The sequence below is a fragment of the Mesitornis unicolor genome, unplaced genomic scaffold (genome assembly GCF_000695765.1).
Source record: "Mesitornis unicolor isolate BGI_N332 unplaced genomic scaffold, ASM69576v1 scaffold17493, whole genome shotgun sequence".
Classification (NCBI taxonomy): Eukaryota; Metazoa; Chordata; class Aves; order Mesitornithiformes; family Mesitornithidae; genus Mesitornis; species Mesitornis unicolor.
In genome coordinates this window covers 836-16,712 of record NW_010172764.1, presented here as the reverse complement: position 1 = coordinate 16,712, position 15,877 = coordinate 836, and the positions used below count along the sequence as shown (strand labels likewise).

At 36.7% G+C, this 15,877-nt stretch overlaps 1 protein-coding gene across 1 annotated transcript; it reads right to left on the bottom strand.

The window, feature by feature from the left end:
• Positions 1-2,038: 2,038 nt before the first annotated feature.
• Positions 2,039-15,620, bottom strand: PBLD (phenazine biosynthesis-like protein domain containing). The gene is made up of 9 exons (XM_010180513.1): positions 15,495-15,620; positions 13,125-13,224; positions 10,942-11,040; positions 10,290-10,399; positions 10,068-10,097; positions 9,455-9,543; positions 8,133-8,311; positions 6,266-6,328; positions 2,039-2,151 (listed from the first exon to the last, which is right to left on the bottom strand). Exons 1-9 carry the CDS (start codon positions 15,576-15,578, stop codon positions 2,039-2,041), a joined length of 867 nt encoding a protein of 288 aa, XP_010178815.1. The 5' UTR covers positions 15,579-15,620.
• Positions 15,621-15,877: the final 257 nt, after the last annotated feature.

Below are 15,877 nucleotides of genomic sequence, written 5' to 3'. Positions count from 1 at the left end.
TCTGCAATTAGTACAATGATGATTAATAAAATAACTCCTTTAAAGCTCCATTTAGGCAGCAGAACTGCACAATCAGGTATAATTAATTCATCATTAATAAATCATGGCTGATTAACTAATCTGTTGATTACAAACACATTACTGCACAGTCTCCCACCTGAGCTCTGGTGATTTTTCTATCCTGAACAGAAAGAGAGACCAAGTAGTAGTAAACTATTAAAAAAATGCATTAAGCAGCAAAGAAATCAGTTTGGTCAGGAAACTCAGATAGCATTTATATTCCAATTTTACTGGGCTTTGTTCAGTATTAGTCCCCTGGAGCAAAAAAAAACCACCTACTGTCTATTTGTTATGTGTATGGGTGAAAAAGAATTGCTCCTTTAGTTCATTTATATTCTTAAGGAGGGTTGTTGTTTTCCAAAGCCCCTCAGATTATGGGCCAGATTCACTCTTTGCATAAGTCAGTAGGAAGCAGCAAAAGCAGCAAAACAAGCCTGCAGTACGGCTCCTCAAGATCCAGGTCGCTAGCCAGAAAGTGGGCAATTTGCCTTGTGAAATTATAAGGTCAAGGTGGCTGCTAAGTACGTCATTGTGACATTGCTGTTAAACCGACTCCATAGCCGTGCCTTGCATCTGACGATGAGTCCATCTTTATAAACCACATTTCAGGTCCATGAACGTCAGAAGACTGAATACAGAAGAATAACATGCATTTCTGTTTGGAGACTCTGCTTGCTTGCCACCTAGCTCTTGAGCGTTGTAGTGCACTTAAATCATATTTTTGGTATGTTGAGTGTAGTGGCAAGAGCCAGAAACTTTGATTTCGTATGAATCCTAGGATTCTCACACTGTTACTTGCCTCCAGTTACAGGGATTAAGTAAGATGTAAATTACAGGCTACAATAAAATTCACAGTAACTGGAAATAGGGAGACTTGGCACAACAAAGTTCCTCCTCATTTATTGGGCTGGCCATAAAGTAACTGCGCTTTTTTTTTTTACTAGATGGACATGTCTTGAAATGAAAATAACTTCATTTTAAATTGCAAATTCATGATGTAACTTGACAGCTGACAGTTCAAGCTTGCTTTAGAAAAAGAAAGTGCATAACTTCATTTACAATTATTGCAAAGAAAAAGAACTAAAGCAAAGCTTAAGACAAAAGAGATTGGAACGGGAAAACAGTTTTAGCTAGAGTAACTGAAACAGTTCAATATTCCAAATAAATCCAGAGAAAGACGAGAACACTGGAAAAAGTGACAAGATCTGAAGCAGTACACTTCACGAAGAGAATGACAGAAGAAACTTTTAATTTAGGAACAAATTTTCAGTCTTTGAAAAGTAAATTATACTGCTGCAACCAATGAAGTTTTCTTTCAGATCTTAACCAGTTTTATGTGCATCACCGTATCAATCTCTTAAATCTTTCTGCTAAAACTTTAATTAAGAATATTGACTAAGCAGCAGTACTATGAGCCACTGTAACACCATTCATCTTTGAGAAATACGAACCATAAAGCACATTTAACTATTTTTTTTGTATTTTAATTCAAGTAAATTAACAAACATATGTATCATGTCAATATATGGTAGGGAATTTTTCTATTTTATTTTTTTTTAAAAGGACTGTAGTCAGATTTCATGGAAAATGACTGAATACTGAAAAAGGTTTCTTGTTTTATCAACCAGGAAAGTTTACAATTCAATCCGGGAAACAGAGATGGCTTTTAAACATGGAATTTGGAAATAAAGAAGTGTAATTTAAAAGCAGAAAAACAAGATAGCTGTCCTTGGACAGTCTCTGAGGTCAGTGCACGTATGAAGTGTACACTTTTTCTCTGCAAGATGAAAGTGGAGAAAAGAATACCAAGGATCTTGATGATCAGACATAAGCATTTTCAAGCAACCTTTTAAAATGAACAGTAAGTAATCAAAGACTTTCAAGGACAGTGGTGATTCGCTACCTAGAGCTAAGATATAATCAGCACAATATGAATAATTGGAAGGTGTGGGAGATGAAGTTGTTAGTGTCAGTTTCTTCAGAAAGTCAGTTGTCCTTTTAATACAATAGCAATTTGCCCCGCAATGTCAACTCTTCCATCATTACGCAGTGAAATCTTCAACTCTCCTCCACGGCGGGAACATTGAAAAGCTAAATGGAAACAGGAATCCACAGTTTAAAAAAAATAGTAATTAGCACAAATTATTTTAAAAAATCCATGAAAACTCAGGGAAATGAGGCATCTGCCTCCACAAAGCAAGCAGCATCAGGGCAGCTCTGTACCAGAGACACCTTGGATGAGTTGTCTTTAAGGTTAAAGATCAGATGACCGTGTATCTCAGACTAGAACTTGGCTATTGAGTCTAACAAAAATGCTAGATAATACAAGTACTGAAGGATAGCTTGCCATGAAGTAGCCAACCAAGTTTCCTTTGTATATCTAAAGAAGTCTTGAATTCTCCCATTCACGGGACAGACAGTTTCTGCAGGTAAGAAGGAAGAACACTGCGTGTTAGATGCCTAAGAATGAAGGACCACTTTATGGGCAATCAGTATCTGAAGTAGATACTATGTTCAAAGAATGTGTTTAGCTAATGGGTAGATACAACTCAAGCAGCCAGGGCAAAAAGTCTACAAAGAAAAACATATACTGCTTCAGCTGTCACAAAATGAGACTGAATTCTTACACAGGCAGGAACAGATACTCATTTATATAATCCTGAATATGGCATTTAATACAGCTGGATAAAGTTTAAGTAGAAATACCCTTCCACTTTGTAATTACAAAACTAATCTTTGCCTAAACTATTTAATCCTATATAGGTGGGACGATAATGCTCACTGAGCATATTGAGCCTATAGACTTGTTTAGTAATTCAGTTTTACTACTAGATGAGAATCTGGTCTGGCTCAGATGGCATTTAGCAAAGGTTTGGGTTTCATATAGCGTGGTTTCTGTAAAAGGCTGTAAATGGATGATGAGGTATTAATGTTCATAGACTCCTTACTCAACTCCAACCACTACAAAAGTTGTTCAAAGCCAAAGGGCATGTTTTTCCTCACAAACCCACAATTTGTAAATTGGGTAGGGATAGTATTCAAATCCTGACAGAGCACGGGATCTCTAACAGATGACATACATACTGTATGCTTCCAAACAATTGCTCAGCCACAGATGACAAGAAACCTCTTCATTAAAACAGGATATTAGATTTTCAGACAAAGCAAACACTCCAAAACACTGGAAACAGGAGCTGTTGATACTGATACTTTCTGTTCTCTTCTATTTATATAGCTACCTCTTATTGTTTTTGTCAGAACATCATCTGTGTATGAAACAATGCCTTTGATTGGAATATGAGCATACGAAAGTCATCAAAGTAAGGTACGATTTTTGGTTGGTTTACCTCAAATGCTATAAACCTGTTCTGTACTGGGTAGGAAACAGAGAAGTTGAAGGCAGTAACAAGAAACAAAATTTCCCCACAAATTAATACAGTTATCTGAAGTAAACAGGTACAGAAAGATTACTCTAGTTTTATCTGAGGTGAAAAATTGTCCTGGATAAAGTGCTGTATAATCTGTTTTGTTATATCAAATTCCTTACGCATGTTTATAAATGTTATCTTAGAAATGTGAGAACTATGTGAAGGGCTGAATACAGAGAATTGCTAAATACTGCATTCATTAGCAACTGTGAAAGTCTAGACATCTGACATGAGAGAAATATTCGACGTATTGCGGAGACTCTTCAAATGAAAAAAAAAGGCAACAACTGATACTGAACTGATTTTAAAAATCGGCTTAAATTCAAGGATGTGTACGTAGTTTCAAGGAAGACCATAAAGTATTTCACCTTGCAAAAAGACTGGAAAATTCTCTTTGTAGTTGATGGGCGTGGTGGTTGTTTGACAATTTGGTCTAATAAAAGTAGGAAGAGAAGGCAAACACAGGAAATTATGTCTGAAACTTCAGCAGAGATGGAGCTGACCTCCTCCTAGAGGTCACAACACCTAGAGAGATCTGACAATAGATTTAATGTTCCTCATTTTTATATTATTTCATATCTGATCTATTTTGGAACTAACAGATCTTCCATTTTATGGAAGAAAATCTTCCTTTATTCTTGCAATAAAAGGTGTCGGATATTACAGAAGCTACCACAAAGGTTCCTAAAAAGTCAGAATATGCTCTCATTTATTAATCTTTGGTGATAGGGAATCTTCGTGATTGTCAGCCATCTTTTCCAAATAATGTCATTAGTAATAGAATTCACCCCAGTACCACCTGATAGCCCTGTCAGATGCATGTCAAGAACAGTTATTTTTCGTAACCACACGTAAAGACCATATGTTGATCAGATTTAAAGAGAACAAGTTCATTTGACATCTGTTTTGTACGATTTCTACCACAAAAGAAGTTTGAGAACACATAGGCACGAAATATGAAAAAAACAAACAAAAAACAATCTCGTGGGAAGACAGAACTTATTTGTGCCAAACACATCAGAGAAGCTGATTATAAATCAATCGTCTCTGCTGCTTTAGCTAGTTTCTCTCAAAGAGGAAATGGCACTGTACATACAAAACACATGAAAATGCAAAAGAGGTAAAAAGTATCATATATAAATACAGCCAGAATACCTGTCTGATTACTTAAAGCAGCAGCGTCCATAGACAGCATGGAAGTGTTAAATTCCACATTAACATCCAAAAAATGTCAAAGTCTTCTAAGAAACAGCCAGTCCATAAGGATGCATTACCAAAGACAGTTTGTCCTCTTCAGAAAATATGTTGTGATTTTTTTCCCCTCAACATTATGGGAGCTATCACAGATTTGTGTGATGTAAATGCAAATAGGAGAATGCTAAACCTTTTGTTCAATTCATGATGAAGAAGGTCTCAGTCATAGGCGATTATCATACTGAGCTATGGAGTACAGATACAATAAAGAGCTTACCATTCTCAATAAAATCCATTTTGAAATTCATCTGACCAAATATATAGCTTATATTCAAGGTAGCTGTTTGTTTGGAAAGTATATACTTTTATGGACAAGGAACATTACTAGATCAAGGGTTCAATCTCTGCTTTAAACTAAATGTCACCAAAGACCAAACTGTTGCCAGGTGCATGCAAGAATGTGATTCCCTGCTGCTCACTTCATGAACCAGATAAGGACAAGGGTATTTTGTACTGCTTCTGTGGTTCTTCCATTCTTTGGCAAGCCACTAGAAACATGAGAAGCAAACAGACACCCAATGCCTTTTTATCCAGTGTTGCTATATATTAACAGTTTGGTTTTTTCCACCAAGTTCTTCAGTTCCTTGCTTAACAACAAATGTGTGATCTAATAAGTATATCTCATTGATTGAAAAGATACCAATAAATCTGTTCTTTGACTGCAGAGGTCCAGCCATCTCAAATTCCTTTAAGGCTTAAACACTTAAAAGTAAGACTGCAAATATAACCACAAACAAATAAAATTTGCCAGTGGCCATGTATCTTGTACCCATTCTCATATACTTAAGGTCAGTCAAATTCTTTATGTTCTTGTAACATAACTATTGTTTCTTATATCCTTTCCTTGTTACCATTTAAAAGATCATCACCCTGAAGAAAAGTGATCCTCATGCCTAAATACACAGAAAAAAAACCCTGTACCATAAAGCACATTCAGTACATAGAATCTGAATGTTAAAAATACACCACCTTTTCTTATCTAGCTACAATAACACCAGCTATTCTAAATCCTAAGTTTCCTAGAGAAGCCACTGAAGGGATTAATCTGGAGTAATTCTCAAAAAAATTCCAAAATCAGGCAGAAATCATATTACCTTTTTCACTCTCATCTTCATATACATGAAGCAAAAGGAAACACTGTCCAAATTGTACTGAAAAGTACACATCATGAATGAAGATACCAATACCTCATCCCAGTACCCAGAATGCAAGCCATAAAGACCAAGAAGTAAAGTTCAATCAAAACACAAGAACAACTTGAGAACTAAAATCCAAAAGATGAGATAAAACACTAACTGCAGAGAGTTACGGTAAAAGAAACAGACACTTCAAACTCGCTGCAGGCATGATGTGTCATGTTGGTGGGCAGTAAAGCAAGCAATTTCTTAAGGATTACCTCACACACAAAATATTAGATAACACTGAGAAAATGGACAGAGAGTTATTGCTACAGTTTGGATTGTAGTAATAATGTAACTTTTTCTTTTTTAGTGAGTAGCTTTTACACTAATGGTTTCTCTTACCAAGCATTTCTTTCTTCCCCAGCTGCTCTGACCAGTAGCTGCTTAAAACAGCATGGGCAGATCCTTAAAAGAAATTGGAAAACAAAGTTCAGAATTAAATTAGAATCACTGCTTTACAGAGCAAGCACATTCAAACTGTAAATGCCATAAACTAATCAAGTGCCACATGTGTGTTTAGGGCAAAAACACCTAATAGTTTCTACAGCAGACAGAACTTAACACTTCATTGTTTCATTTATTTATGATAAAGGAGTACTACTTCCTCATCCTCTGGCTTCAGTGGAAATTTTACCTAGGTGAGGGCTTCATGATTAGCCACAATTGGTAACTAGTACCCACTAAAAATGAGCCAAGGTACTCATTTGTTTACCAAAAGTGAAGTTTCCTAGTAAAAGAACCTCAAAATATTAAATTCAAAACATCTAAATATTAAGTTATTCAGTGAAACACAAATAGCTATCCATCAAAAATCTGAACAGGCTTTCAGATATTTTTTAAGAACAGGAGCAGGTGGATAGAAGTCACTGTGTAAAACAAAGGCATTTCCTCTCCTAACACTTTTCACAACAAAACCTCTGGTTTTTTTCAGTCTTGAATGCTGGTAAGTATGAGGATGTAATTCAAGGAGATCTTCAAGGTCCCACCACAGCTTCCAAAAACTAAAAGACCAATTTCTTGTTCTGTGACTGGCAGATGGCTTAAAAACTTAGGATGACTTCTCAGATTGATAGCTAGATATGCTGCTTCAGTCTACACTAGCAGCTAGGGGCAAAGACGCTCTGCTGGAGACCCTGCTGTGAAGTAACTAGAATTGTCAGGGCTCAAGGACACCAAGACCCACAGCATTATTAAGAAATAATTACCAAAAAAAATACAACAGAAAGCCATAACACCGTTAAAATTATACTTCAGTTATACAATAAAAAGATTGGTTTCTGCAAGACAAAGGACGCTTAAAGACAGAAGACAAGCAACAGTGAGCTATAATAAGCCTAGAAAAATCTCAGAGATTCAGGAAACTTCTATCTTTTCCTACCTATTACTACTAGTCTTCCCAGAAATCCTAAGGACCAAGCTCTGGGATTAGATAGATCTACCAGACTCTGTCCACGGCTTTATCAGGGAAGTAGGACTGAAAGCTTAAAAAAAAATAACTGAAATATATGGCTTGTATTTCTTTATAAACTTCTCTTTCTGCTAGGATTGCCAAATAACTAGCACTACTCCAGCAAAGTTAGTTTTCTCTTTATTTAGCAAAACATTTAATGAGCACTTTTGACCAAGTTCTCAGCTGAACAATAATTAACCTGTGATTAACTGGTACCTAAGCAAATAACATCATTCTGCAGCAACACTCATCACACTTACTGAGTGGCTCATCAAAGGAACAGGTGGCAAAGTAGCCTTCCTGCCCCTAAATATACAACTAGCTGAATCCATATTATTCTTCGGCCTGAGAATATCCACAGTAACTGCCATGAAACTACAGGAAATCTCAGCTGAAGTACACACACAAAAAATAAAAGAAAAGTAAAATACAGAACACCAACAGAAGTGGATATGACCTTCTACTGCAAAACTCGTTCAAATACTGATTAATAGTCTCTCACTTTTCTCTAATTGGAATACTTTAAGGAAAAGATCTGAAAAAGACACAGGAATAACTGGCCAGATGACAGCAAGAAGCTGATTTTTTCTGAATGAGTTAGCACCAGTAGTGAAAGCTTCCAGTTTAATGAGCACACTTCTGCTGTCCATATAAAACAGTAATTTATAAGGCTCCAAAGTACAAAACCAGACTCAAGAAACACAGTAAGAACCTTTTGATTGAACTGAAATAAGAGTCACTTATCACACAAACACATACCTGTAACTGGGTCTTCCAGAACTCCATACCAAGGTGCAAAATATCTGGAGTAAAAATCATGGCCTTTATGTTTTCCACTGGAATTTCCCTTAAGAGTGAGTATAAGTCCTTTCACCTTTCCTGTCTTTTCAGCTGACAAAAAGTGTTGTGCACTCACTTGCAGTTCTTCCAACACAGACCTTAAATATAATTATAGAATTGTAATAGTCCATATTCTTTATTTTACATGAATTTAAGTAGTGAAAAGAAACATAAAACTACAAAATCATATTCTCTGCAATCCCAAAACAGCCATGGTAAAATGCTGAAAGGAAACAGGATTCCTAGCATTGTCCTCCCAATGTCATTTGACAGAATACTACTCTGAATATAATACACTCCAAGTGAGCAGAGAGAAAAGTTCAAGCCATGCATTTCCTATTTCTGAAAACAGAGCATCCTGGAATATTAGCTACAAAAATGCACACTTTTGTTTCAACATTTTAATAATTGAAAGGCATACTTCATCACTACAGAATGCAAAGAGTAAGCAAACAACTAACACCACACAGATCTTCACAGGATTCTAAAGCACAATACTTCAAGTCTGGAACTTCAAGTCTGTGAAGTTCCAGATATCTCTGTACAAAATGAAGTCTGAATGAGTAAAAGTAAGTACTCGGCTGAAAAGATGTCTATCTCCCCACTAGCCCAATCTTTAAACATCAGCTAAACTGCCAAAACTTCAAGTGAAAATAATAGTAATTTGGCCTCATTAAAGAATGTGTTTCAGCAATATATATCCAATTCATACTTGATTTAACAATGAAATTCAGCTCTCCCAGATTAACAAATGCTTTGAAATAATTTGAATTGGAATTTGCTCTATAAAGCTACTTATGATGCTGTTAAGCATGTGTAAGCAGATTACAGTCAAATGGGAATTAGAATCCATGGCATTCTGTCAATGCACCCTGTGTCACTAAGTGGACCTCTAAAGCTATACAACTATTACTTCCTCACTTGAGAAGCAAGACTTCTAATTCCCTGCTAGGTTACTCCATTTTTTTCACTCAGATGAAGGGAAAAATACACAATCATTAAAAGTGTTTCCTATACCTCCTTTTCTCAAAGACAGATTTCAGACTGATTTTATGTAGCTTTCCAGGTTTAATAAGCTCACATGAGAAAATAAAACTATTTAACACAGGAATTCAAATTCAAGTTTTTAATCTCACCTGTTTTAAAACTAGATAAAACAGCCTAGTGTGTAAAGGATCGAGGTTAAACAAGCAGACTCAATATCTGCACACTTGATTTAAAAAAAAAAAAGTGTAAGACACCTTTCATAAGTATCACTGAGGCGGACTAAGAGTTTCTTTGTGTCAGGAGAGTAACGAAGATCCTGAACAATCATGTCACCAACGGCAGCCTGGTGGAAAAGTTAAAGGAGACAAAGAAAGACATCATAATTTGAATATGAAATATTTCCTTAAGATTTTCAGAAAACAAACTCCCTGCTAGAACAGGGTTTATGCAAGGGCTTTCATGCAGCCCTCAAGAACACACAAGCAAGAAGAGTAAATGCACTAAGTGCATGAATGGATATGGGTAGGTGCTAAGAGCTCTGTATTTGTCAGGTTGGAAAGAAATTCAGGGACCTAGAAGAGGGCAAGGACAGTAGACTGCATCGCACCCATACAACAGGCTGAAAATGTCACTGAAAGAAATACTGACATGGCAGCCAGTGGCAGTGGGAGACAAAAGTTCAACTGCAGCATTTCGGAGAATTCCATTTCCTGAGCTGCATGACTCAGACCTTTCAAATTTCATGTTTCGAGTTCAGGAGTACATCAAGCAATGCAAAGTTACTACTTTTCAGCCATTTTCATGTATAAAAAGAAGGACAGCTGTTAGAAGTGTGCTTCTAAGACCATGTATAGATTCTTTTTTTACCTTTATTAACTCTTCTACTTCCTGAAGTGCCTGAAGAAAAAAAACAACAAAAACACTGTAAAAAATAGAACACATATCTATATATATGCATATATATATATATATGTATACGTATATATAGGTATCTATCCAACTACACATAGTCAGATATGCTTACATAGTCATACAAATATAAGCACATACTTTTACTGGATGCCTTTAATGTATAAAATTTTGACTGACCTGAGGGTATGTTAAGTAAAGTGGCAAGTCCAGAACAATACGATCTTCCAGTTTTTTGGCTTTTAATTCCCCACTCAGTGTCACAAATGTGAGGACTGAATTTGTGTTCTCTAGAGCAAGAACATTGCAACATTAACAAACAAAAATTTGAATCTAAATTATAGCTCTTAAGAGTAGCTCAGTAAATCCAGAAAAGGTTAGTTAAGCAGCTAAAATATAACTACTACAGCAAATCTGTATTCTGAGATAAAACTCCCTAGTAACTCCACATAAATAATCTGCTGAGGCTTATAAACATAACTGCCAGTCAATCCTTCCTGCATGTTCCAAGAGTGAATGGGAATTTCCTTTTAACAGAAAAAGTAATACTCCCTATTCATCAAATTCTACTGTACCTCTCCAAGAAGACATTTGCATCTTTAGCACTTTCCTTAAACAATAGGAACAGTGGGGCATCTGAATCCAAGAGTGGGCATCAGACTACAACCTTATAATTACAGAGCAGTTATACTATACAGTGCCTAACATATATCCGTATGTGTTCTCTAAATGTTCCAAATACTTAGTTGCTTTTGTCATAGAAAATAGAGATCTTTTTAATCACAAGTAAATTTTATAAAAAGTTATAGTAATAAATAATTTGTAAACATACTTTGCGTGTGAAACAACACAGCAGCTGAGGCAAGTGTAGCATGACCACAGAGAGGGACTTCATTGGCTGGGGTGAACCACCTGAGCCCAAAGCAGGAACCTTGAAAATAAAGTTTATGTAGCATTAGTAGGTGGAACAAAAGTCTATTTCTTCAATTTACTTCAAAACTTTATACAGAGTGATGAAACTCAGTTAATCAAAATGCATGTTATACTCAGTCTTGGTCTTAAGCACACTTTTAGGAACCTTATTTGTACTCATTTTTGGAATAGTTATTGCTTTTGAGTAAGGTCAACAACAGGATGGCACTACTAACAGAGGAAAGCTACTTTGTTACAAGAGCAAAGGGGCTGCAGAGCATAAATGCCTTCTGGCCTAGGAACCAGAAGCATCCCTGGTAAGTGCAGCTGGCACCTTTGAAGTGCTGCTGGGTAGCAAGAAACCAGAGACATGCTGAGATACCATTGATAAGCACAAAACCAACAAACTGTAACAACAACTTATCCCCTGAAAAGGTGAAAAACAGCCTGGGTAAAGGAGAAAACATTCTGAGAAAGTAAGAATCAGTAACTGCCACTGGCTGTCCTAACTGAAAGGACAGGAAAACAGTCCAGAAAAATAAAAATTGGTCTGCGACCAATAAATCATAAATCAATGCATCCCTAAAATAACGTAGCTTTTAAAAAATTAAAATCTAGTACACTGATCGCAAACTCATACTCCCGCAAAAACATACTCTTTGTTCAGGAGCCCTTATTACACCAATTAACATTCCAGAAGCAGATGACAGTATCGTAAATGTCGTTCTGATGTTCCCAGTCTCCTCTCTCTCCTACCACCCCACAACTCATACATTCTCAGGTATAGCTCAGTGACTAAATTACTTCAAAAAAATAGTGCACCTCTTTGGCAGCCGTGTGGGTCTCATGTCACAAACTTTAGCCCCACTAATAGCAAAAGCACTTTAATGAGTAAGAAGCTGGCATTTTATATGCTGTTGAATATGGATGACTTGAAAATAAAGAAATGTATTAAACATATCGGCAAGGTGTTAACATGAAAAATGAAAGGTACTATCAATTCTTGATTCAAGCAATTAGTGTAACCCTAAAACAAATTCCAATTTATTAACAGAACGTGTCAGTGATAATAGTTACTACTTTAAGAAAACCCTCTTTAACTACAGAGATTGTAAAAAATCCCACTCCCTGAACAATCAAGTGATAGAGAACAGTTTCTTTGTATACTGTTCTAGGGTCTCTTTCAGATAGCCAAAAACTCCAAAGCCACTTATGTCTCTTCCAGTACTATGTCAGATCAAAAAGCAAGGGCACGTCAACACAATACCTTAACCTGGGACCTAACTCCAGGCTAGCCAGGTTCCAGCCACTTGGCTCATGCCACCACACAACTGCAGAGTGAGCAGATTCAGCAAACTGATTCAGCTGAAAGCTAATCCACAAAGCGATTTTCACCACTCTGTATTAGTTCAATATTTTCTATCTTGTCTAGTATCTCTCCATTTCCTCTCTCGTTGTATATGCATGCTCTACCAAAGAAAACCAGTGAAGTCTCTCTACTCAAATCAATCAAATAAGCAGCCTAACGTGTTTGTTTTGGGCAACTTGACATTTTCCAGTCTTATTGGAAACCTGTGTTTTCCAGTATTGGCTTCACAGACAGCTTAGGAGATTTTCTGACAAACTCAAACAACAGCATACAGTTACCACAGTGGTGATTTCCTGAATAGCCAAGCCAGGTTCTACTCATTTTGCAGTCTCGTGCATATGGAATAAGCAAGTTCTGTCTCTATTCTTCTACTTGTATAGTAAGAAATTATCTCAGGAGATAGTAACGGGAGTATTAATTCAAGGATCTTTGCACAGTGTTTTTACATTTTCTATATACAACTTGCTTATTTAGTAAAAGGCAAGCTCAACTAGTTCAAACAAACGGTCTAATTTATGAATAATCAACGACCGTATATTGTAACATAAATTTGACATGCAACACAAATACTTTAAAGAATCCACGTGCAAAAGGCTTATTATTATTAAGATACATCACAACTCCAAGGTTTTGCTTTGGCTCTCTTACAACTTAGCACCATTCCTTAGAAAAGCACCCACAGTATCTTCCTCTTCCTCTGCAAGAGATTTCGGTGAGTAGAGAGAGACACTCACTTTTCGTGAAGTCATCTCCAGGGTGTAGTTTTCTGATGAAAGCAGTTTCTGAAAGGTTCATTTCTGTTGCGATTTTTTGGTGCAAATCTTCATCCAAGTCCTAATGATGAAACAATAAATCTAACTAAAAGCAGGCCAAAAAATACAAAATCAAACTCTGTCAAATAAATTCAGTAATTTCATTTTCTATTATAATAAAACCAATTCATTTTTAGTTCAAAATTCTTTCTAAGAGTAAAAAAGCTTCAAGCATAAAATGGGAGAACTAGTTCAATCATGACACATGGGCATTTCTAGTATCTATCCTATTAATTTACAGATTCTTGGAATACATGGAAAATCAAATCATCAAAAACCCTCAACTCAGTCTTTCCGTGAACACGTACCTTTTTTTAAAAGTTATTATTAAAGTCACACTGAGACGTCATTATTAACACAATCTAAAGATAACCATAACTGTCTTTTTATAACTCTGAAAAATCAATGCCAGCAACAGGTATGTAGTAATGACTAGGGCAATGGCCAAGATGGCTGAGCAGCGCTTACAGCTGTACCCTCCACACTACTCTTTGACCAAGAACAATGTGCTAAGGCAGTAGAAGCTGAGAGGAGATAAACAGAAAAACAGAAGTGCTGGAGCTCACTACATTCTGCCCTAACTGCCTGCAGATTTAAACCAGTGAACATTGATCCCAGGATACACGAGTTGTAGTGATTGCATGGAATTCTACTTCACCCTTGTTCCACTGCTCTTTCCCCACAATTAATTCTGCTGACTGGCCAGGATGAGGATCTGCTTTTTAAAATACTGAAACACAAATGAAACAAAAGTACTGAGTGGACCTGGCCAGGTTCAAAATCTGTCAGATCAATCTGCCCTGCTAACTTTAGTTATTTCCCTTAACAACTTTAATCCTTTTCAGCAAATGATCCCATATTAGAGACACGGGACAATTACTGATGCGTACCATAGACTTGTATTTGCAGGGTGAATTCTGTACAATGAAACAACCTTCTAACTTTTTACAGTAGTATGCCTTTATTCCAGGAAAACAGTTCTGTCAATGACTCTGAAGATACCAAACCAGAACAAAGACCAACCAAAACGTTACTGAAAATAATAGAACTTTACTGAAATGCTGCCATCATGTGGCACTTCTGAAACACAGAAAGGGCTTGCTTTGCCATTCTTGCATTACTCCCAATGGGTTTTGTAAAGCATCTGCTGAGACGCTGAAGGGAACAGAGAACAGAAATGTTGCGGCCAGCTGCACCATAACTTTCCTGGAGCTTAGAATAAAGTCATGCATTAGTATCTCTGCTTTAACACTAAAATCTCTAGTCCCAAGAGCTTTAGAAAAAACTTTAAAATCTCAGCGCTCCAAAGACAACATGCAAATAAGTTGTCATCACAATATATGTAATTAGAAGCTCAGAATTTTAAAGTAAGTTTATTTGGGGGGTATTTAGATTTCAGGAGAAAAAATCACCTCTGAAGTTAGTGTTCCCAGTTATATCTTCAGCTGACCTGGTGAGTAGGCTATATTGTATGAGATCTGGATCAGCTTAGGAACATCAGGAAAGGATTCGTATTTTCAGTACAAACTATCGTCAGTACAAGCTATTGCCATTGACTCATCTACGTATATTTTCTCGTTTACAATTTTCATCAAGCGAAATATATGTATCCTATACAAATAATATAAGGCCTATAAATTTCTAATCCAGTTTAGTTTTTGGTAGAAACTGTTAACTGTGTACCAATTAGCACCAACTGTTCAGAACACCCTCATGGGGAAGATGACTACTGTTAAATGCACTAGAACTACCATGCAAGTCTGCCTGGGTGTTTAAACTCGGGTAAAGCAGAACCTGAAACAGTGAAAGACTCAGATCTAGGTCTATACTGCATCTCTTTCCATCCTTAGAAAACAAAAAATTTAAAAAATTAAAAGAAAAAAAGAGAGGGGGGAAACCATAAAACCCCATACCAGAACAAACCCCTACATTTTAACACTTCATTCAAAAAACACCGAATACTTATTCTGTTATTGCATTTCCTTTAAGAAATTTTATTCTTAATTCATTGTCTTATTAAGCCATAATTCTTGCCCTGAGTTAGTCTAAAACGAGTAAATTCCTTTAAAAAAAACACTGAAGCCCACAAAAAATACAAAATGTGTCTTGTATGAAATGATTCTGATGGCGGGAGGAATATCCCTGTGCTAATTTATCTGCATTCTGGAGTAACAGCAAACACCACTTGCAAGCAGAACCCCTGAGGAAGCAAGGTCTAATGCAGCCCTGAGCGCTCAGGTCAAGTCCAGAACGGTAAATGCTATTAGTCTCTTACAAAACAATTAAACTTACATTTTCAAGCAGACAAACTGCCGCAGGATTTCCAGAAAATGGCCGGTTTGAAAATGCATCAACCGTAAAAATGGGAATTTGCATTGTCGTTTGCGCCTATTTAGTCTTAAGCTGTGTTCTGCAAGGCACTTCCTAACCTGTTGTCTCCCTAAATGATAAAAGAACTCTTAAGTTAATGTTTCACCAAGGGCAGGAGGCAGCGTCCCCCCATCCCGTCACTTCCGTGCACGTACATAGACTGGAGCCGCCTTCCACACCCCCAACGATCAGCGCCCTTTCCAATTCTTTAAAACAGATTTTAACCTCCCTCTCTCATCGCTTGCTACTTGCTGTAGAACGCTCTAACAAGGCCTTCTACCCCAGCGCCCGGCTCCGCATGTCCC

What these genes read in the sequence shown, in the direction of transcription:
- PBLD (XM_010180513.1), bottom strand. Translation starts at nt 15,578, where the DNA reads ATGCAAATTCCCATTTTTACGGTTGATGCATTTTCAAACCGGCCATTT. An exon ending in CTCAGTGATACTTATGAAAG is followed by an intron (nt 8,312 to 9,454) that starts GTGTCTTACACT and finishes ATTATATTTAAG; the next exon opens with GTCTGTGTTGGAAGAACTGC. An exon ending in TCTGGAAGACCCAGTTACAG is followed by an intron (nt 6,329 to 8,132) that starts GTATGTGTTTGT and finishes ATTTCTTTTAAG; the next exon opens with GATCTGCCCATGCTGTTTTA.